The 22,465-nt window shown below is 65.2% G+C and overlaps 1 protein-coding gene and 1 long non-coding RNA gene across 5 annotated transcripts; one reads left to right on the top strand and one right to left on the bottom strand.

Moving 5' to 3' along the window:
• Nucleotides 1-2,397: 2,397 nt before the first annotated feature.
• Nucleotides 2,398-22,260, bottom strand: D2HGDH (D-2-hydroxyglutarate dehydrogenase). Of its 4 annotated transcripts, XM_077869610.1 has the most exons (11): nucleotides 21,771-22,058; nucleotides 21,637-21,667; nucleotides 20,854-21,215; nucleotides 16,419-16,476; nucleotides 15,200-15,339; nucleotides 14,326-14,519; nucleotides 13,719-13,887; nucleotides 11,946-12,089; nucleotides 9,433-9,575; nucleotides 8,053-8,218; nucleotides 2,398-3,355 (listed from the first exon to the last, which is right to left on the bottom strand). In XM_077869610.1, exons 2-11 carry the CDS (start codon nucleotides 21,648-21,650, stop codon nucleotides 3,096-3,098), a joined length of 1,650 nt encoding a protein of 549 aa, XP_077725736.1. In that variant the 5' UTR covers nucleotides 21,651-21,667; nucleotides 21,771-22,058; the 3' UTR covers nucleotides 2,398-3,095. The 4 variants fall into 4 exon arrangements, with proteins under 4 accessions (XP_077725736.1, XP_077725737.1, XP_077725738.1 ...); XM_077869611.1 differs by lacking the exons at nucleotides 21,637-21,667; nucleotides 21,771-22,058 and adding an exon at nucleotides 22,191-22,260; XM_077869612.1 differs by lacking the exon at nucleotides 21,637-21,667 and having other exon boundaries at nucleotides 21,771-21,942.
• LOC144296394 (uncharacterized) lies at nucleotides 6,020-20,791 on the top strand. Its single transcript, XR_013363536.1, has 3 exons — nucleotides 6,020-7,694; nucleotides 13,098-17,133; nucleotides 18,027-20,791. It is a non-coding gene; the product is annotated as an uncharacterized LOC144296394 (long non-coding RNA).
• Nucleotides 22,261-22,465: the final 205 nt, after the last annotated feature.

The raw sequence follows: 22,465 nt of genomic DNA, 5'->3' as shown, positions 1-22,465 counted from the left end.
ATGGGGGGCCGGGTACCCCACAGGCAGGACGGGGGCCGCCCAGCAGCCAGGGCAGGAACGGCGCGTCTCAGAAGGCATCCTGCTGGTCCTCACCCGCGGTGCACCCCATTCCCCGGCCGGACGGGCACCGTGCCGCCCACCGCAGGGGGTTCAGGGGACGCCCGGAAGGCAGCATGGACGTGGGCCGGGCCTCACGGGCACCAGAGCCCCTGGTTGGACCCCAGACGCCCCGCGGCCTCCCTGCCCTGCTCACCTGTGCCTGCGACCCAGTCACGATTCTGGTGGCGGCAGGTGCACAGCTCTGCACCTGCAGGGGAAGCGGAGTCCTGGGTCCCGCAGTCACCCCTCTGCTCCTCGTGTTGACCAACGGTGGGGCCCAAGGCACCCGATCTGGACAGGGACCGTGGGCTGAGGCCGGGGGTGGCGGCGGTCAGGCCAGGGGCTGCGTCCATGTGAGCACTGTCACTGGCCAGCGGGGTTGAGGTCAGAGATCAGGCACATCACACTACGGCCCGGCCCCTCCTCCTCTCCACAGGGTCAGCACCTGGACGGGGACCCCGCAGGACCCCGCGACCCCCAAACTCTTCACCTGAGCCCTCAGAGTCCACAGCCCCGAGCTTACAGCGGGTCAGCGCTGCCCAGGACTCTGCTCCCTGCCGGCCACACCTCCGGCTCCTCAGGGCCCCCCCAGCCGCGCCCTGGGCAGGGAACCCCCGGGTCCCCCCCATCCAGCAGCTCGGGCCTCCAGCTGGGGCTTCCTCCTGGCTCCTCCTGGGGCCCCTCCAGTGGGGGCCAGCTCTGGGTGATGAGGCTCCGGCCCTACAGGGGCTCTTCTCCGGTCGCAGCGGCTTAGAGGGTTAAGCGGAAATCCTAAACTCTTCCTACCAGCCCTCGGGCTCCGAGCACATTCGGCGGCGACCTTGGCAGAGCCGCACCTGGCCCAGCTGGTCCCAGGAGGAGCCGGTTCGGGGCTGGAGACGGGCTCGTGTCGCCGCCATTCCTGACTGCCCAGCCCCGGCCCTGCTCGGGTAACGTCTGGTGTGGCCACGTGGCCACGAGGGGCAGGGTGGACATCGTGGTGCTCGGACGCGCCCGTGTGCTGGTGACGGCAGCATGAGGGTCGTGGCGCTGTCCCCTCGAGTCTGCATCCACCCACAGGCCCAGACACACGTCGCTCCCCCAGACTCTCCCACTGGCTCCTCCCACGTGCTTCCCAGGTGTGAAGATTCCAGACCGCGAGGCCAGGCACACGTTTGCCGCAGCCAGCCCTCGTCCCTGGGCCGCACCGCCAGGCGAAACTCCACGGACTGGGAGGCGGCCCACAGGAACGCCGGAGGGGCCCAAAGGACAGGCTGTGGGATCCGCAAGTGGCGCACGCAGCAGGGAGCACCCGGTGCAGTCCCGGCCCTGCTGCTGGGAGCCCTGGGAGCTCACGCCCACGGCTGGCGGGGCACGTCCACCCTCCCGGGGTCACACCGGCAGGAAGTGCTAGACGCATACCTCTCTCCACCCGGCAGGGAGGCCCCGGCCTCCAGCCCAAAAACCTGTAGAAAAAGGCCAACTGTAAACCTGGCTTCAGAGGGTGGAGGCCAAGCGCCAGGAGCCACCTGCTGACCTGGAAGGAAGGGGGACGGAGCGGAGAGTGACCACGGCCTCAGGCAGCCCCGCCATGCCGTCAGGCACCCTGGGGTCGTCCTGGGTGCTGGGTGCCTCGGGCTGCCCGTGGGCTCCCGGTCAGGGGAGAGCGGCCACGGTCACAGCGAGCCAGGCTCCAGAACCCAGGCCAGCCCACGGGCAGGGAAGGGAACCCATTTTAAACCCCAGCAGAGAGCAGGAGAGCTGGGGACGGCGAGGAGGGAGGCCGCCCGCCCCGCGTGTGCTTGGGCACATATGTGTGCTGTACGTGTACACATGTACGCATGTGCCCCGTGTGCACACGTGGGGCAGGGGAATCTGCAGAGCGAGCCCCACGACTGAACCACAAGCCACTTCACATCCAGACGTCTGGGACCCGGGGTTCCCCCTACCACTTGCTCCCTGAGCCCCACCCGTTCTCTAGCAAAAATCACCTAAAGCCTTAGGTCTTTTAATACCTTGCACCTTGTTTTAACTCTGCACCATAACCCCTTAGTGACACGACCCCCGCTAACAGTCATCCTGCGGCTGCGGCCCCCAGGCCTCCACGCTGCATGTCACCAACACGAACTGCCTGCCTCCCACGTGCAGCCCCAGGAAACCACAGGAGACCAGGCCCACAGGGTCTGTCGGGGGTGTGCAGGGGAAGGGGTGAGGCCAGGTCACGGTGTGGGCCCTGGCGTCCTAGTGCTCAGGGGCAAGGCACACAGGCACCTCGCCGCAGACCTCACGAGACCCTCCTGGTAACAGAAGCAGGGAGTGTTGTGACTCGTTCCCATCTTTACTAGAAGTTCAGGGTGGCCAAAAACACAAATGCAACCTGCAGACCTGCCGGGGGCCCCAGGAGCCGCCCCACGACCCAGGGCAACAGGGCTGAGGGGGTCAGGGTGTCGCACGGGCGCCCAGTCCGTAGCCTTATCAACACAAGCTTGTGCACACCGGGGCTTCCCACCCCAGCCTTGCTGATGTTCGACGCAGCAGAACGACAGATGCGTCTCCGTGGACGGATTGCCACAAACCACCCAGTGAGACATTGCCAACATCTGACAACTGTCTTGGCAACGGATGAGCCTTCCAGAAATCGGGAGAATGATGCCTTCCAGGGCAGAGACCACGCCCGTGACTCACACATGGCCCTGGTCATGCACAAAGCCCCCAGTGACCCAGGCTGCAGGTCAGAGCTGCAGGAGGGCCCCCACGCTGTCCCACGGAGCTCATCACCTCTGTGGAGGACTCGCAGCGTGAGGGACCCTGTGACAGGACCACCCGTCACCCCATCTACAGCAGTAGCCACAGGCAGCGGGAATGCAGCCTGGTCTCCTGAGTGGGCGGAACTGCCTGTCTGGCCCGGCCCAGTCAGGGTGTGCGCGGGAGGCAATCTCCCGGCCTGCAGAGGGGAGGGGAGGGGAGTGCGCCCCTGGACGGAGCCCCACGGAGCCCAGGCCCGTCTGTAGGCCCCGTCAGGCCTGGGCAGGCAGCGTCTTGTAGGGGTTCAGGATGCCCTTGGGGTCCAGGAGGGCCTTGAGCTGCTGCATGAGCCTCAGGGCCGCGGGCGGCTTGCTGTAGTGGAGGGCGTCCTTCTTCTTGAAGCCCAGGCCGTGCTCGGCGCTGACGCTGCCCCGCTGCCCAGCCGTCCACTCGTACACGTAGGGCTCCAGGGCGTCCAGCAGCGACCGGCTGAAGTCCTCAGATGTCACGTTGAGGTGCAGGTTCCCGTCTCCTGCAGGGACAGGACCCCGGGTCAGGCTGGGCAGGCTGCGCCCCCTCCTTGAGACCCGGTCCTGCCCCTGCCCTCAGCGGCTTCCCCTGCTCACAGCCCCGGTCCCTGCCGCCGTGGTAAGAGCGACCTGCTGGCGACCGCTGCTCCCCTCCGGGAGGCCTCCCCAGCGCCCCCCTCTACCGCTGGGCCCCTCTGAGGGCGCCCAGCCGACAGTGCGGGCCTTTGCCCGGCCAGACGGAGCCCCGGGGCCGGGCCGCATCTCCCAGCGGTGCCCCGCCCCCGCCCCAGGTCTGCCCGACGCTCTGCGCTCTGGCCTCCCAGGGACACCCCGACGCGCCCTGGCTCCAGCCCTGGCTGCGGGGCCAGCCTGGCTCACGACCCACACGCGCGGGGATCAAGGCGGGCCGGGCAGGGCAGCGGGGCAGCGGACGGACGGCAGGAGGCGGCAGGACTCCGGGAGGCACAGCGGCGGGGTTCGCGGCCAGGAGGAGCCCGCCCGCAGGCGCAGGGCCGCGAGGACGGCGGCGGGGGCCCGGGGACAGCTGCCGCCCACCGAGGGGCAGGGGGCTCGGAGAGGCTGGAGCACGGGGAGCAACGGGGGACAGGCCTGGGGCCTCCGCCGGGCCCCGGGCTCCTCCTGCCGCCTCCCCCGCGGCTGGGACGCAGGGAGCACGGCGGGCCCCTCCCCCGCTGCACGGAGGGCAGGGCCACCCACGCCCGCGGAGGGGCCTGAGCAGGCCCGAGAAGCGCCGCTGCCCCGCCGAGCACACGAGGGGCAGGTGCAGGGGGCTCCGCCGCTCCTCCCCCCGCCCCGCAGGCCGCGCCAGCCCACCTGGCCGGGAAAGGTCCGCGGCGTCCGGAGCCTCCGCGCAGACGCCCGAGCGCTCGCAGGGCCGAGAGCCCAGAACGTGAAGCACCGGCCCGGCGACGTCCTGCGCCTCTCGACCGGCCCCGCGGACGGGTTCCGAGGCGCATCGCCGCTGGCGAGCCAAGGAGAGGTCACGCCGGTCGGGGCGGGGGTCACGGCGGGGGGACGGCGGGGGACGGCGGGGGCGGCCGGTCGCAGGAACCCCGAGGACCGAGCCAAGCGGAAGGACACGTGCCTGCGACGCAGCGGCAGACGGCGGGCCGCCGGCCCCGCGCACCGAGAGCCCCGATCGCGACCGCCGCGCGCAGGAGATCCGCGACCCTCGCCGCAGGGCCCGCAAGGCTGCCACGGGGACCGAGCCCCGCGCACAGGCACGTGGGCACCGCCGCACGGAGCCCGGAGACTCGCCGCAGACCCGCGCCGGGATGCGCGCCACCGCGGGGCCTCCTTCCGGGGAGGGCTGCACCCCGGGGCCTGGCTCGTCCGGAGGCGGGGGGCAGCGGGGGGCTGAGGCCAGGGGAGAGCCCACGGTGTGCGGGCAGGACGCCCCTCCCCCCGGGACCGCGGTCCCCTCCGTCCCCCGGCGGACTCGACGGGGCCCACCCACGCGGCAGAGCGCGACCGCTGACCCAAGACTTCCCAGCGACACGGAGGCGGCGCGGGCGCAGCCTGGCCAGGGCGACCCGGGGTCAGCCGCCTACGCTGTCCAGGAGGATCGCGCTCCCGACGGCTTCCAGCTGGGGACCTGAGGCGCGCGGGGCGACCCAGGGCCCCACAGGGAAGCAGACGCGCGTGCGCACCGCCCTAAGCCGCAGGGCTGTGACTCCATCCACGAGCGAGCCTAAGGGAAAAGAGCCGGTAGGTTAGGGAAGCACCGGGGTGGCGGGCGGCGAGGGTCTGCGGCGTGCGTGCGTGACGGGCGGGCCCCGCGGCGTGCGTGCGTGACGGGCGGGTCCGCGGCGTGCGTGCGTGACGGGCGGGCCCCACGGCGTGCGTGCGTGAAGGACGGGCCCCGCGGCGTGCGTGCGTGACGGGCCCCCGCGGCGTGCGTGCGTGATGGCCGGTCCCCGCGGCGTGCGTGCGTGACGGGCGGGTCCGCGGCGTGCGTGCGTGACGGGCCCCCGCGGCGTGCGTGCGTGACGGGCGGGTCCGCGGCGTGCGTGCGTGGCGGGTCGCGGAGGGGCCGCCGCACGCTGAAGGAAATAAACGGGGTCGGTCGGGGGGAACCGCCCTCCGCCCTCCCGTGCCTCAAAGCAGGACGCGGGCGCGCGGCGGCGGTGGCCCGGCTGGAGGTGCCCCGCGGGGGCTGCGGGCCCCGCCGCGATCCGCGAGCCCGGCTTCCCCGCACACACGCCGTCCTCGTGGGCGCCGCACGAGCCCGGGCCGGACCCGCGTCAGCCTCCCGCGGGCTCCAGCGTCGGGGGCCGGAGCCGACGGCGGGGCAGGGACGGGGAACGTGCCCCAGGGCGCCGACGCGGGCGCTGGGATCGAGCCCCGCGGGGCCCCTGCGCGGCCCGGCTTCCGTGTCCCCTCCCCGACTCCGTCTCCGACAAAAGCTTTAAAAGCAGACGAGAGGCGACCCGCGGCTGGACGGAGCGCACCGGCGGGAACGGGAGGCACGAGGACGCCGGGGCGGCGCCGAGGACAGCGATCCTGCGCCCAGAGCGTCGGACAGGGCCGGGTGCCGCGGCGGGGGGACGGGGCGGGGACTCGGGCGGCGGGGCGCGGGGCTCCTGGCTGCCCCCCCCGCGAGCACCGCGGGTCACGCGCTGCCACCGAGGCGGGGCCGCCGGCTGCGGACCGCGGGCCGGGAGCGACTCAGCCGTCCTTGTACAGACCCCTGGGCAACTCGGACCGCCTCGGGCCCAGACGACGGCCCGGACTGAGCGCCTGCGGGAGCCGGGCGGGGCGGCCTCAGCCCCCGAGGCCGGGAAACGGGGAGCGGAGCGGGCACCGCGGCCAGTGGCCCACACGCCAGCGCCAGACGACGCTGCCCGGTGCGCCCCCAGCCGAGCGCACGGACGCCAGGGCGGAGTGAGCAGGGGCCGTGCCGGCCCGCGGGCCCCGAGCCCCCACGGGTCTGACGAGGACACGGACCCGCGACGTCACGACAGCCGCCCTGGGATCCGCGAGAAGGCGGACTCCTAGGATGAGAAGAGCGGCTGGACGTCAGGGCCCGAGGACCCCGGGCTGAGGACGGCCGAGGGGACCCCAGCGGAGAGCGAGCCCACGTTCCCGGCCAGGCTGCGCGACTCAAGCTGCGACCAGGGCGGACGAGAAAAGGCAGGAGGGACAAACCCCAGTGGGATGGAAACGGGGCGCCCACAGGTGCTGACCCAGCGCAGGAGCCAGGGCGCCACAGATGTCGGCGCGCACGTTGGAGGTTTTAGAAGCAATGGACAAACTCCCAGAAAACAAAATGACGCCGGCTCAGAAGCAGGGGAGCGAGGGCAGCCCTGCGGCGGGAGAAGACAGTGGCCTGCGGTCAGCCCCCCCCACGACACAAACCCCCAGCCCAGAACCTTCACCGCAGTCCTGCCAGACCAGCGAGGCGGCCCTGAGGCCCACCCCTCAGACTCCACCGGCCCAGAGGGAGAGACCACCCCACGCCGCGGGGGAGTTCACAGTGTCCAGCGTGGACGCAGGGCAGAGACACACAGGACGGTGCGGCCTGGGACACAGGCAGCCGCAGGGGCCGGAGGGCGCGCTGGGCTTACCCCAGAACCACAGCCCCCGCAGCAGGGGCCCAGAGGGAACGGCCTTGCTGACATGGGGAGACCAGCCTGGACGCCCACACCCACCCCGCCCCCCCAGACCGAAGAAGCTCTGGCTACACCTCAGGCCACAAGCCTTCCCCATGGGGACGGAGGCTGCCTCAGGGCCCCACCAGGAGGAAGACCGCCGAGGCCCCCGGCTCCCCATCCACAGCCGGCAGCCTTGCCACCTCCACGCCCGCTCAGGTGCCACCTCCCAGAGGTGGCACCTGCCCTGGGCCTCCTCTCCAGCGCCAGGTTGGCAAGCCCCGCGTCCCTGTCCCTGCATTCCCGGGAAGACCGTCCGACAGCCTGAATGGAGCCTAACTTGGCAAGCTCCTCCTGCAGGTCCCACTGCCCATGCCGGGGACAGGTGCTGCCCTGCTCCAGGTCAGGCGTGCTCTCCCGTCCCCGTCTAAAACTCAAACATCGTCCTCCGTGGGTGAGAAGTATGTGCACGTGGACACGCAGGGTGTGGCGAAGGACTTCCGTGCAGATACTGGGCACCTGGAACCCCCACCATGCTCTGCGTCCAGGGTGCTGGGCAACCCCCTGCTCCCACCCACTCTGGGGGGCACCGTCTGTCACACATCAAGCATCTCAATGCGTCGTGTGCTGACTGGCTCTCAGGAAAGGCACGGCACCAGCTGAGAAAACTATCCTGATGACAAGTCCTGCCACACCAGGTGCTCCGGGGCCCCGGGTGAGCCCCGCCCAGGTAATGCCCCTGTTCCTGCCTACCAAGCCCTCACCCCCTCTCCAGGTCCTTCCCTGCAGACAGGCCAGTGGAGGCTGCGGCCACGCGGCTCTGCACCCCCCGGTACACGGGGCTTTCAGATGCCCATTCCCAGGGCACCAAGAATTGGGAGGAACGAAACATCCCCTCCTAGGAATTAATCCCTTAAGACGTAAAGGGGGAACAGGAAGGGGCTCGTGCATACCAGGCCTGGGAAGGGCGCCAGGGCGGTGGCCGAAACACAAACAGGTGCTTTCAGAATACCCCCAGAACCCTGAGGACGACTCGGGGCTCCAGACAACTGGGGTCCCCCGTCACCACCTGACCCAGGGAGGCTCACCCAGGTGGCCGTAGCCCACCACGCGCTTGGCTTGGGAGCCGAGGCGGGCACGCAGGTCGGTCACAAGGTCGTACAGTGTGTCGGTGGGCAGGGAGAGGTCGTATTTGTACACGTAGCCATCCCGGCTCAGCGCCTCCGAGATCCTTTCTCTCAGGGCCCACAGCGCCTAGGGGGTCAGAAAACACGGCAGAGTCAGAGGGGAGGCTGCCACGGGGTCTGCGCCAATGGCCCTTAGGACGTGGCTAGCCTGAGGTGACCGGGAAGGTCACAGGAACTCTGTGGGTAACACAAATGTTCCGTGTTGTGACAGGCATGGGGCTCTGATCCCAGAGTCCGTCCTGGACGAGGCCCCAGAATGTGGCCCCAGCTCGTCCCAGGACACACCGAGGCCCCCTCTCCACGAGGCCAGGGGACACTCTGGGGGACGCGGTGGGAGAGCCCGGTCGGGTTGCTGGCCGGTGAGGGAATCTGACGATGGTAGGGTCGGGGCAGGACGACCCTGCAGGGGGGACGGGGACAGGGCCGCAGAGCTGCGAGGACTGGGGTGCTGGCAGCTGGAGCAGGCTGGTGAGAGGCTGGGGTGGGGGGCCCATCACATCGCCGCCCTTCCAGCAGTGAGGTCACCTGGCAGGGACAATGGTACGGTGGGGACCCAGACCCCAGAAGGATGAGAGTGCAGGCGTGAGGCCCTGCATCCGGAGATGGGGTTGGACTCCCTACGCTTAATATTCACTAAACACACAAGATAACCATGAAAGAGGTTTAACGATAAGGTAGAAAAGGAACCCAAAGAGGCCCCTTCTGAGACCCGATCCCCACTCTCCCCAGGAGCGCCCGGAGGCACACAGCCTCTACCACCCCCTGCTGCCCAGCCCCACGCCCTCCCTCAACCCTGCCCTGGCCAGCCGCTCTCTACACTGCAGCCCAAGGACGCCGGCGCACAAACAGGACAGGGGCTCCCGCCACCCCAGGACCCCCACGACAGTGACAGCGGCTCCCACAGGGCGACTCGGTTGGTTAAGCACCGGACTTCTGGTTCTGGCTCAGGTCATGATCTCAGGCTTGTGAGGCTGAGGCCCGTGCTAGGCTCCATACGCAGTGGGGAGCCTGATGTTCTCTGTCTCCTGCTCCCTCTGTGCCTCCCCTCACTCACACACAGCATTCTCTCTTGCAAATAACTTTATAAAAAAGCAAATTAATTAAAATAAGTTAAAACAAAGTTTAATTTAATTTAAAAAATGCCACTGATATTTTGGAGACTCAAAGTATGTTTCCCAAGAGGCAGGGACAACTGCTCACGTTCAGACACACGGCAGCACGTAGACGTCCTGGACAGCTGAGCGTAAGGGAGGCAAGGAGGCGCCAGCAGCACCCACGCACCTTGAGTTTCATCTGGTCCGTGGCAACGGTCCCATCGGTCACCAGGCCGGAGCGCAGGGCCTGCTCCAGGAAGTCATTCAGCTTCTCAGCATCGTGCTCTGCTCTGGAGCCTGAGGTCTCAATGAGAACATAAAACGGACTTTCTGGAAGGCACAAAAAGGAGGATGAGCCGGGCAAGGTGGTCAGACGGAGGGTAGGACGGGTCTGGGTCCGCCTGGCCGAGCATCTCTGATGGCCCCTGTGTGGCTGACAGGGCCCAAGGCCCAGAAAGCAGGAAGATTCTGCTCAGGCTATATTTCCAATGGCTTGAAACACATCTTTCATGGGTGCCTGGCTGGCTCCTCCTGGTTGGAGGAGTGTGTGACTTGAGCTCAGGGCTGTGAGGCCAACCCCCACACTGGGTATGGAGATTACTAAAACAAATAAGCTAAAATAAATAATGATAAATAAAAATAGGTCTTTCACTGGAACAGAAACCATGCTCCCCAGAAACAGGGACAACCCTGAGTGGCACCGTGAGGGCCTCGCCACTGGCACCTGGATGGGGCTGTGGGCAAGGAGCCCCTCTTACCAACTGCAGGTGTCCCCAAGACCACAGGCTAAGGAGAGGCCACCGTGCCTGCGATGGCCCAGGATGCCCACGATGCAGAGCGCCACGTGCAAAAACTACATGCTTTTTACCCAAGATGCCTCTTTTTTAAAGTTTAAAAATAGGGATCCCTGGGTGGTGCAGCGGTTTGGCGCCTGCCTTTGGTCCAGGGCGCGATCCTGGAGACCCGGGATCGAATCCCACATCAGGCTCCCGGTGCGTGGAGCCTGCTTCTCCCTCTGCCTATGTCTCTGCCTCTCTCTCTCTCTCTCTCTCTGTGACTATCATAAATAAATAAAAATTTAAAACTTTAAAATAAAAATTAAAATAATTAAATAATAATTAAAATAAATAATTATTTAAATAATTAAAAAAATAAAAATTAAAAAAAATTAAATAAAATAAACTTTATAAAAGTTTATAAAAATAAAATAAAATAAAGTTTAAAAATATTTGCATTAGTAACTGTAAGAAAATTTTAAGCTTGTCCTTTTCTTTAAGGCTACAGTGAATTTATTTGAATTTACTGAAATCAATAAATTCATTCTTCCTTTAAGCACTACAGTAAAAGTGGCTGCCAAAAAAGTACTACGAGTACAGCAAGTCTTTTCCAGATGTTGGCATTTTTCCATGCTGAAATGCAAATTCTGCTCTTTACCATACATCATAGAAAACACCGGGAGCATTTTAATTTCTATGGGCTCCTTTTCCAATTACGAAAGTAAAACATGCTCACATAAGAGGATTTGGCAAACAAAGACAAGTAGAAACAAAAAAACATGTCCCAGCTTGCCAGATTACAGTGGCTGAGCATGTTTGACAGCGCTCCTTCCTGCCTTCCAACCAGTAGAGGAGCTCTGCAGGCTGAACCCTGCCCAGGGCGGCAGGGGGCCTGGCCTTTGCCCTGAACGTGACCTTAGGAGCAGCTTTCTCACCCGCATGCCCAACGGCCATACAGCGCTCCTCCATCCGCCCCCAGAGGCCCTCCCATCCACCCCCGGGGACACCCCATCTTTCCAGTGGTTGTATCAGCTTATTTCTTTACTACTGGACATTTAGATGGTTTCCTAAAAGTAGAACCTACTACAAGGAGGATCTCATTAAAAATTTAAAGCATAAAGATCTTTCCATATTCATGCTTCCTAGGGACAAAGTTGAGATCGCCCCAAATTCCCACAGGGAAGCCACCACCAACGTTACTGTATTTAGAGACGGGGTCTTCAGGCAGGTGATTACGGTTACTTTAGCTCATAAGGATGGGGCCCTGATCCCACAGGACCGGTGCCCTCCTAGAAAGAGCGAGAGGCACCAGAGATCTCTCCTGCACACAGAGAAGAGGCCACGTGAGCAGACGGCCAGAGGGGTGCCGTCGGCGAGCCAGGACGACAGCCTCGGCAGAAACCGGCCCTGCTGGCCCCTCAGTCTGACACTTCCAGCCTCCAGGTTGTGAGAAGCAAGCGTCCTGTTTACACCCGGAGCCAGGGCAGCCTGCGCTAACCCCCCACTGTTGCTGTAGGGTAGGTCTCTGGTGAAAGTACCAAGATCCACAGCGCAACGTTTCTCGTCTCGAGGTGCCAAATTGCTTTCTGAAACGTTGAGTCGATGCTCCTGTTTGCTGATTTGGAAAGAACTCCCTGGGATCCTTCACGGACCGATGGCTTCTCTCCACTGAAGAGAAGCGGGTCTGGCCAGTGCACTGGGGCTTTTCAGAGACCCTGGAGCTCTGGCACAAACGGCGGCATCGCCTAAACCAGCTCTGGGGGCACATTTATGACAAGCATCTGGCTCTGGTGACGCCAGAGCTGCAGAGATTCCGGCAACCTCCCTGCCGCTCCCCACTCTGTGCACAGAACAGCCTGTGAGCATCCCTACGGCCCAGGGCACCCAGGCAGGGGCGGGTGCTGCCCGCCAGCGGGGTCACTACCTTGCACTGGGCTGGTGAGGTGCAGGTGGTGCCTGACCAGCCACATGCACTCGGCGTCCATGAACTCGTACGCGGACAGGATCTCACCCAGCAGCCCCTTGCAGGTGCTAAAGGTCTGCAGAACCTCGGCGAAGCCTGGACAACCTGCAGAGGCGACAGGACTCAGGCACGGGCGCCAGAACCCCAGCCAGACGCACCCAAGCCCCCCGTGCTGCCGCTGTGCTGGCGAGCTGGGCAGCAGAGCCCTGCCCCGGGGGGCACCCGGCGCCGGTCACCAACAAGCACACGATGGCTGTGACCATCAAGGCAGGAAATGTTCGTCTGAGAACCCACGGGGCTCAGGAAGGTGGGGGGACCAGGGGAGCCGCGGGGCACGTGCAGGCCAGAAACGGGCTCGCTCTTCCCATCAGGGTGAGCACGCAGGCGTCCGGCAGCCCGGCGTAACTCCTTCAGCTTCTCGACGACGAGATGCCGGGGAACCGGCTGTCGAGCGGCCGAGGAGACTGACCCCGTGCTGGGGAGGGTGTCTCGGGGCCGAGAGGGGAGGCATGGAGACGCCCTGCTGGCGCCGGGGAGCGTGTCCGCAGAGGGCAAGGCGCCTGCTCTGCTCGCCCAGGAACAGGCAGAGGTCTCACAGCTGGACGCGGGGCTGGATGCGGCAGCCTGGGCCACACGGACCACAGCTGAAGGGAACATGGGTGAACGGAGCCAGAGCGGAAGAAACCTCCCAGAGCGCAACAGGGGTGGAGAAGGTGGAGAGACTGAGAGCACGGACTGCAGGGCTGTGGGCACAGCAGACGGGCAGCTTCTACAACGGACAGGATACCCAGCCACAGGCTCAGGAAGTTCGAAGACCCGAGATAAAAACGTGCATGTCGGCAACATACCCCAAATCAGAAACACCCAGAGAGGAGAAAACCTTTAAAGTGACCAAAGAACAAAACGCCAGAACCCCTGGTGGCAGCAGCAGGCCTCCCAATGACCAGCCGTGTGAACCGCAGGTCAAGGAAGCCACCTGCAGCCTCCCTTGTGAACTAGTGACAGTGTCCTCTGGGGGAGCTGAAGGCGGGCAGATGGGCCCGGGGTGGGACGACCCCAGCGCCAAGCAGTGGAAACGGCACATTTCATTTGTTTGATGCTAACTGGTCACAGCCAGAGCTCAGAGACGGAGGACCCTGCATCCTGCTGCGGCTCCAGGCACCGCTGACCAGGGAGGCAGCCGCCGTGGTGACCTCGAGAAGACTGGACGCCTCCCCAGCTTCTGCGCTAGTGGAGGACAGGCCCTAACGCTGCCCACCAAGTGGAGGCGAGGCTGGAGGGACTCGGGGGACAATGGAGACACAAGGTCCGTTCAGGGTCTGCTGGCAGCAGGGACCCGGGGGCCAACAGGGAGCCCCGTGGGGTGGAGAGGGCTCCCACGCCGCAGCATCACAGGATGCACGGCACGCACTGGTGGGGGCAGCGGGGGCAGGGCAGAGACGGGCAGCGGACGGGCTGGGCAGTGTGTTCCCATGGGTGTGACTGGTCACCCCACGGGGACGAACACACCGAAGTGCCTCCACTTCCCTCAGAATCAGCGAACAAGACGGCGCGGCCGCGCTGAGCAGAGCCCCCGTCCTGTCCCAGACTCCAGGGCACCCCGCCCCGAGATGGGAGAGGCTCTGCTCCGGACTCCGCAAGCACCAAGCCCTGGAAACAGCGAAGCCACGACCAACGGCGAGCCTCCCTCGCGCCCACGGCAGCGCAGCTGGTGCACCCCGACAGCCGGCCTACCGAGGAATGCCACGTTGACCGCCTGGGGCTTGGGAGGACACTGGATGGACACGGCCGTGATGACTCCCAGCGTGCCCTCCGACCCGATGAAGAGCTGCTTCAGGTCATAGCCCGTGTTATCCTTGCGCAGGGTGCTCAGGCAGTTCAGGACGGTGCCATCAGCCAGCACCTAGTGGAGGGGGACAGGAGCCGAGTCCCAGGCACCCTCAGAGGGTGAGCCAGGCCTGAGCCCCCAACCACCCCAGTTGGGTTGAGGGGTGCTGGGGCACCCGGTGACGCCAGGCCCAAAGGTGTCCAATCAGCTGGAGAGGAGGACCCTCACGCCCCCACCCCCAGGGAGCTCAGGGACACAGCAGGGCGGACCTTGGGGCGGCGGGGGAGAGTCACGGTGTGCCCCACTCACCCCGTGGACTCCGCACCCCCAAGGCGTCCTGATGTCACCCTGTACCACCCCGGCCGTCCCTGAGACCTGGGGACAATGCCCGAGGACACACGGCGTGTGCCAAGACAGGACAAGGCCCTTTGGCAGACCTCACAGCCAAGCGCACTGGCCCCTGCGAAGAGGCTGGGGGACAGAGAGGAAAGGGGGCCAGAGGCCCCAGCTCACCACTTCCAGGCCCAGGACAGTCCCATGAAGCGAGCCGTAGCGCAGGAACCTTAGGCCACCTGCGTTGGTCGCCACGTTTCCCCCGATGTGGCAGCTGCCCTTCGCCCCCAGGTCCAGGGGCATGACGAAGCCCCTCGCCTCCACGTACTGGCTGAGCTCCTCCAGGATGCAGCCCGCCTGGCACACCAGGGTCCCTGCCGAGCAGAGGAGCTGCCGTGGGTGCTCTCAGCTCAGGACAAGCTGGGAGCCTCACCGCGGGGGCTCTGTGGGGGTTAGCCGCCGGGGGGGCATCCCCCTCGGAACCTGGACCCAGGAAAAGGAGCGTGTCCCCCAGAAGGTACCTTTAGGATTTACCACGAAGAAGAAGAAAAACACATACAGCCAAGGTAGAAAAGAATCCTCACGTGCACACACTCTCGCTTGGGGAAACCAGGGAAAGCATGGCTGCATGGCTGGGGCCCCTTGAGCAGGGGTGATGTCACCACCAGGGCACATGTGACAAGCCTGAAGACGCTTCTCCTGTGGGACGCTGCTGGCCTGGAGCTTTGGGGCCAGGGCCCCCAGCATGGAGAATGACCTGCCCCAGGTGCCCAGCTGGGAGGCAGTGCTTCGGGGTCCACCAGGCGGGCAGCGCGCCCACACTTCCCTGCACCCCACCCTTTATGTCCCACTTACGAGGGACAAGGGCCGTCCAAGCCGAGTCAGAGGGGCTGCAGCAACGGCCCCGCCCCCACCTCAAGCCCATGGCACAAGTCACCCAGTGACCCTCTCACAACTGCATCCAGGGCAGACGCAGGCAGCAGGCCTGGCACAGAGCAGGGCCTCTCCCTCCCGGGCGTGGTCCCCCAGCTGCGTGGCTGCAGCACTGGCTTACCGGACACGCTGTGGAAGCTGATGACCTGGTTCATCAGGGCAGTGGACAAGATGATCTCATCGAAGACGGGCACGCTGCCCCCCACCATGCCTGTGTTGCCCCCCTGTGGGTTCACGGCCAGGTTCCTCTCGTGACAGTACCTGGGTGAGCACGGGACGGGCATCAGGGCGCTCCTCCCTACACCTGCACGGGCATCCCCGCAGGGCGAGCCCGCCCAACCCCGAGTCCTCTTTCCCACGCCCATAGCCTCGATGGGGGGGCCCCCCAGGCGGCAATGGCTACCACAAAACTGTGCTCAGCGACGAGGCTGGCACTTTCCCAGACCCTGGATGGGGTGGCACACAAGGCCCTAACATCCTAGGAGGCCACTCTCTAGGTGCCAAGACCCCAACGGAGGGTCCGGGTGGGTAAGGATTTGGAGAAACGCTGTGCCTGCTCCTGGGAAGAAGGCTGTGCGGGCACATCCCATGAACCCCGTGAGCCGGCAAGCCTCCAGCCGTGGCCCCTACAGGAAGTGCGTGTGCCCCGTGTTCCTGGGCTGGGGCTGTTCCACGTTCATGTAAAACTGGACGGCACCTGCGCATGGTCTCTGGTACACTGCAGAGCGCTGGTGGGGTGGACCCTTCCACGCGTTAGACACGGTGTGGATGAGATGACATGGGTGCACCCAGAGCGTACGACGGCTCAGTGGGTCAGACAGGCGGGCACCATGTGATCCCTACGTGGAACTCAGGCGAACAAAACAGACCCGGAGCACCGGAGGCCGCTGGCGGGGCGCGGCACCGAGGACGCAGACTTCAGCTGTAAGCAAGTCCCAGCCACAGGGCACGGCACCCGACGGGGACAGGGACGCCGAGGTCACCAGCGGCACAGGATCAGGGGCTCATGCGTCGGAGGACAGACCACGACAGCAGCCACCAGGCCCATGGGAACTGTGGCACGAAGGCCGAGGCCCTAGGAGCGGGCGCAATACGGCCAAGCGGGAAAGAAAGCGCTCCCAGCACAGACACCACGTTATGGCTTACTGGCCGCGCACACTAGCGGAGGGGACACGGCGGGGGCTGCCTTTGGAGGGAACACAGCACTTGGTCATTTTTCCCTTTACGGCTCTCTGTTTCCCAACTTTTCTAGAATAGACCTGACGGTGGATTGTTGGCAAGGAGAGGCCGGCCCCCCTCCCTGACGGGCGCCCCCAGCAGCCACCAACCACCTCCCGTACCTGAGGATGTGAGCCACCTCCTCCGACGTCCGGGGCCGCAGCAGCACTCTGCTACAACCTGCAACACCGAGGAGCACGTCACACATGGCAGCTGCGTGGGTCTCCGCTCCGGAGAGAGGACTCCCTGGCCTCCGTGAGGCGACCTGCTCGGCCAGGTTACCAGCCAGCCCGCAGACCCCAGCAACCCGGGCAAGACCTCCAAAGTGGGCCTGGCCACGGACGGCAGGGAGGCCATGGCAGGGACGTTGAGGCCCGTGCCCAGAGCAGGGGCACCGCCTGGCTGCCTGCTGGGAGCAGCTGCTGCCCCTGGAGCTGCATGTCTGTCACGGGGAGCCACTTGGGCCTGGGCGAGCATCCTGTCGAGGTTCATGCTGGCACCCAGCACAGCAACCGATGACCAGCTGTGCCCCCAGAGGCCCAGGGTGGTTGCCCAACGGCCACGTCCCAAATCCATGCCTCCACCCATGGTTAGCGGACCTCCCACCACGTCTCATCAGAGCAGTGTACTTGTGACTGACGGGATGCCGGACGGGGCCAGCGGGGGCCCTGGACGCCCCCCGGGACAGGCGGGCTCCCTCTGCCCTGACTTCGTTGCACGTACAGAGGCAGGTGTGGGGCCTCCAGGAAGGCGCGAGCACAGGCCCCCACGGCAGCCACTTCTGCCTCGGCTCTGAGGTCTGGTGCGGTTCTTACCTCGTGCTTGTTGTAGGAACAGGTAAGTTCCAAGTAGTTATGATCCTTGTTTTAAATACGATTTAATCACCTCTTTAAATAACTTTCAACAACGGCTGTTTCACAACTGGCCCGACACAGGATTCTCACAATTCTCAGGAACGAGCTCCCCTGAGCCGGGGCCGGCCAGCTCCAGCTCACGCCCGCCCCGAGCCTCCGGGAGGCCTCGGGATCGTGTCCACCTCAGGACACGGGCCCCAGGGAGGCAGCCACGGATGTGCTGCTGCTCCACGATGGCGCGGCCGATTGGGACGTGTGGCAGGAGGCAGGGAGGGAGCATCCAGGCAGCTGGCCCCGGGGCTCACTGAAGTCCACGTGCGCCCGGTCTCCCCCTCCTCGTGCTCGTGGAGCCTCGGAGGTTGACGGATGGACTCGGGAACAGAAGGGGAAAGGCCTCGGTGCGGGAGAAGCAGAGCCAGGGCTCGGGAGGGGCAGGGGCTCTGCTTCCCCGGCCTCCGCTCTCCTCCCGCCGGAAGGCAGACGGAGCAGAGTGGGGGAGGCCTTCCAGGGCTGTGGCCAGCACAGCAGGAGGTGGCTGGGTGCCACTCCCGCCTTGCCCCTCCTGGGAGTTGGGGACTCCCCTCCAGGGGAGAGGAGTGTCCTGAGCGGGGGGGGGGGGGGTGGGCAGTCGGGGTAACAAATACAGGAGGGTGATGGAGAACACCCTGGGTCAGCAGGTCGTGCAAACAGGACATCCAGCAGGCCAGGACGGAGGGCGTTTCCCTGCACGGGTCCCGGGACGGCTCCGACAGCGCCCCCCGTGCCAGCAGCACCTCCCGGACGTTGTCCTCAGCCTCCTCCATGCCCCACTCCCGGCGGATGCTTCTATCCCGGATCTTAAATGTTCTCCTCTGCTACCCTCTGTCCCTCTGGCAGCTGGCTGTGAGTCACGTCCTCGCACAAATGAACATTCTTCCCACAACGTCTGTCGCATGTGTGAGTCTCACCCACGGGGGTCACGACCTCAGGATCTGGAAGATGTGCACCTGCCTCACGCTCTGACACTCGGCCTGTGCGTCTGCCAAGGACTTCAGCTTGGAGCTCAGCGAAGACCTCCTTCCCCGCCAGACCCACGGGGCCGCCACCTTGGCTTGCTGTGCGCCCACCTGAAGTCCGTGATTCTCCTGAAAGCCATTTCTCACTCGATTTCCATCAGACGAACCAGGTTTGCCCTTGGGCCCCGGTCCTGTAGGACAGCACAGTCCCGCGAGGCTCGCTCGGGGTGCCACAGGGCTTGGGCTACGAGGGCACGCTCCCGCGGCACGGTCTGTCACCTGCCACAGCAGGCAAGGCCCCCCTGCCGTCCTCCGGCAACCACAGCACCCACGGCCGGGGCCGGGTTCGTAAGCAGAGCGTGTGGAAACCGTTTGATACCGTTCGTTTGCTGTGGCTGCTTTCAGACAACGGACTGTGGCAGAGACCGAGTGGCTGCAAGCCTCCAACCTTCCCCGTCCGAACCTCCGCAGGACACGCTGACCCCGGCACGTAAGACTCTCACCTGCCTCTTCTCTCCCAGCGGCCTGCCCTCACCGCATGCCAGCTGCTCAGGCCCAGGGGCACGACATGCCACCCAGGGGATCCCACACTGCATCTGGCTCCCCAGGCGCGGGGAGTGACTTTCCAGCCCACTCGCCCCAGCCCTGCGCACCCATCTCTCACACGTCTCCCCCGTCCCATGGACCCCAGCTCCCACCTGCCACCCCTCCGTGCACACACCTGGGCAGCGCCCACCTACTTCTGCACATGCCCCTGAGACCGTGGCCCTTCCCTGGGCCCTCCACGCCCACACCCTTTGCCACCATCCCCCATTTCTCACCATGCTACCAGTTGTCCCCTCACGCAGATCATTCCCATCATCCGACAAACCTGCTGCACTGGCAGGCTCATCCGAAACCAACACCAAAAAGGAAATAACCTCTCCTCTTGACCCCATCCCCACCTCCCACCTCTCTGTCGCCCCTTGACGGCACCATGCATCCACCAGATGGGGGGTCACGTCCACCACCCAAGACCCCACAAGCGGCTCCAGTGGCACAGGTGTCCCTTTCACGTTATGGACAATCTCCTGCTACGGTCTCCCACACAGCAGCTGCACCTGACCTGGTGCCCACTGGTTCCCCCTCCCTTCACACGGCTCTAGCACATACTGCCCCTGGTCCTCCTGGGCCCCGGCCACACCTGCTCGGTCCCCCTGGCTGGTGCCTGCCAGCGCCCGCTGACCACAGCAGTCACCAGCCTCCTCAGGACACCCGGTCACTGTGTGGACCCTGCCCTGGACCAGCAGGCTTCACAGCCCAACGGCCCCCGGCCCATGTCCATCTGGACTGCTCCAGACTTTGGTTTCCCCAACAGACCCGCTCTTCCTGCCATTTTGCTCAGCAGACGGAAGGCCAGCTCAGGCCCAGGGTCCCTGCACCCTTGCTCCTCTGACACCCCCTTACCCATCAGCAAATCGTAGATTCTTCCTTCTGCACACAGAACCCCATATCTTCCCCGAACACCCCCTCAAAGATTCAGGCTCTCCTCCTTGCTTCCACAACTGGGCCATGAGTGCCTGTCCCCGATATGGCAGGCACAGTCAGGCCACGGGCCCGCTGCCCAACAGCTTGGGGGAAACGCCAGGACTCACAAGGCCCCGACTCTCTGACCTCCCCCTCATGCATCTACTCCAGCTGCACGTGGGTCTCTGGGCTCCTCGAACACACCAAGTACGGCCTTGCTCAGAGGCTTCACACACCCTTCCAGGTGGCTTCCCCAGGCTCCAAGGACACAGCCTGCGCTGGGGACTCTCCTGGGCCCCCGTGCCGCGCTCATGCTGCTGCCCTCGGGTGAGCCTCCTGCGCATCTTCATGTTTGGGACCCCAACTCTGCACTCAGTGCAGACACTAAAGTTTAGGGGGTCCACCCCTGAGCAAATGATCGGTTGGACAAGATTTTTTTTTCTTTTTGGACAAGATATTTAGTAACTGTTTCCATTTAAAATGAAATCCATTTTTAAGAAAACTGTGAAGTCTTTTACTAGCTGTTTTTTCTATAGAACTCCAAAATCAAAATGTTAAATGATCGTAATCTTAGGCATCTTTCTCCCCAAAAGAAAGCCACATAAAGGGTTATTTTGACAAAAGTTCAACAAACTACTCCAACAGACGCCCCTTGGGACGATGCTCTGCAGTGAGTCCTGTGCATTCAGAGAAAAGCAAGCCCCGTGCGGCCCTCCTGAGCTCAGGGTGAGGGAGCCAGGAGGGGCCGTCCACGCAAGCACACACAAGGACAGACCGTCTAGCCTGAGGCTTCCAGGAAGAGCCCTCAGGAGACAGCGACCCCCTGCCCAGCGTCCCCATCCCAGGGACAGCTCCCACCTGCTTCAGAAGCTCCATCCCAGTTTGTGGGACTGGCACTCAGGCAGCAGTGCAGAGCCACGATGGGGCCTGCTGTGGCTGGAGGCGGTGTGGTCCCATATGACAGCAGCACCGAGCATGACACACAGCCCTCAGAGGGCCCGGGCTATGTTATCTGTCAATCTGCAGATCTCCCGCACTACTACTAAACTTATCTAAACGTTGTTCTCAGAACACGTTAAAGCCACGATGCAGCTTTTCTTCAGCCTAAGGAGGTGCCTGCGCCAGTGACCCCACGCTCCTGTGCCCAACGCTCCCGCATGCCCACCCTCCTGAAGCACAAGTGTGAACAGACCCTCCCTCACCTCGGACTGTCCTCAGCCAGTCCACATTCGAAGCTGCCAGCACCTCTGTGTCTGTGACGACTCTGCCAGGGATGATGCGTTCAAAGGCGGCCAGGTCGGCCTCAGACGGCGTGGAGAAGGGCAGCCGCTTCACGGGGTAGCGCTCCTGCGTCAGCGCCACCTCGGGGCCGCCGGCGGGTGTGGAGGAGCTGCGTCTGCAGACTGGGGGGCTGTTGCCCACGGCCCCCCAAGGGCCGAGCGGTCTGGGGATCGTGGATGCCCATGTCCTGCGCTGCACAGAGGCTCCCCGAGCGCACGCCGCCTGCCATTGGAAGAGCCGCAGAGGCTGCCGGGGCACCAGACGGCGCAGCATCGCTCTTGCCCTAAAAAGCAAGTAATAGGACCTGTAACTCTGGCGGACTAAGACCTAGGCGGAGCTAAGCACTTGTGCAGAGGGAGCCCAGTGCGGCCCAGGGGCAGGTGGGGTCCAGGAACAGGGGCGTCTTCCAGGGTGAGGCTGCAGGCGACAGAGGCGCTGGGCGGGCTGCCCTTGAGCCTGACCCGCAGGGTTGTCCTCCTGGGAACTCCCTGAACTGCCATCACTGCTTGGGGGCTGGCTGGGGACGGGGCTGGGGGGCCTGGCTGGGGCAGGCTGGGGGCAGGCTGGGGACAGGCTGGGGGCCGGCTGGGGGGCTTGGCTGGGGCCGGCTGGGGGGCCTACCTGGGGGCAGGCTGGGGGCATGGCTGGGGGAAGGCTGGGGGGGTCTACCTTGGGGGCAGGCTGGGGCACCTCCCAGTTCTAACCTTTGTGGTAACATAGCTCCTTTAGCGCCTTCTGCTTTGGGGCAAAACCAGGGTGTAAGGCACTGAAAGGGCCGGATGCCACTGAGTTATACAACTTAAAGTGGTAGAAATGGTAAATTCTAGGTTTTACGTACGTGTTGTCACACGTTTAAAAAGTACAGAAGTGAAACAGGGTGAGGAGCTCCCCTGGCTGCAGGCGGGCACCGCCCCGTACCAGCTGCCCCTACGGCCCACCCTCTGCGGGCACCCGCCGGGCCGAGCCGGCACCTGGGGCAGCGCGGCCGCCAAGTGAGCGGCCTCCGTGGGGGACGCGGCCGTCGGGGCAGCCGGGGCGAGAGCCGGACCCACCCCCGCGCCGGGCAAGGGACGCGGGAAGGGACGCGGGAAGGGACGCGGGCCCCGGCTCGCGCTCAAGGACGGGCCGCTTGGCCGCCCCCCGCCGCCCCGGATCTCGCGCTCGCCCCCGGATGGGCCCCCGCCGCCCCCCGCCGCCCCCCGCCGCCCCGATCCCCCGTCACGGCCCAGAGCCCCGGCGGCCGCGCGCGCGCACTCACGTCCGCGCCCCCGGCGTCGCAGGCCCGAGCCAGGGCCGACTGAGCCTGCGCACCGGCGCCGCCCCCGCCCCGCCCCGCCCCCGCGACCCCGCCCCGCCCCCGCCCCGCCCCCGGCCCTGCAGGCCGCAGGGGCGCCCCCCAGCCGGCCCCCCGCGCCCGCTCTCCCGCGCCCCCAAGGGCCGGCCGTGCCGTGGCCGCTCTGACTGCCCCTTTCCTCGCCTGCTCCAGGGCTTATCCCCGGAACTCGGCTCCCCAGGGGCCTCTGGCTCCTCCCC

This window comes from Canis aureus, chromosome 24, assembly GCF_053574225.1.
Source record: "Canis aureus isolate CA01 chromosome 24, VMU_Caureus_v.1.0, whole genome shotgun sequence".
Lineage (NCBI taxonomy): Eukaryota > Metazoa > Chordata > Mammalia > Carnivora > Canidae > Canis > Canis aureus.
The sequence above is the reverse complement of the archived record's forward strand: the minus strand, read 5'-3'. Positions and strand labels throughout refer to the sequence as shown.

Coding starts and splice junctions, on each gene's coding strand:
- D2HGDH (XM_077869610.1), bottom strand. Junction 15,340..16,418: donor GAGGTGGCTCACATCCTCAG/GTACGGGAGGTG, acceptor GTGCTCACCCAG/GTACTGTCACGAGAGGAACC. Junction 13,888..14,325: donor CTGTCCTGGGCCTGGAAGTG/GTGAGCTGGGGC, acceptor CCCCTCCACTAG/GTGCTGGCTGATGGCACCGT.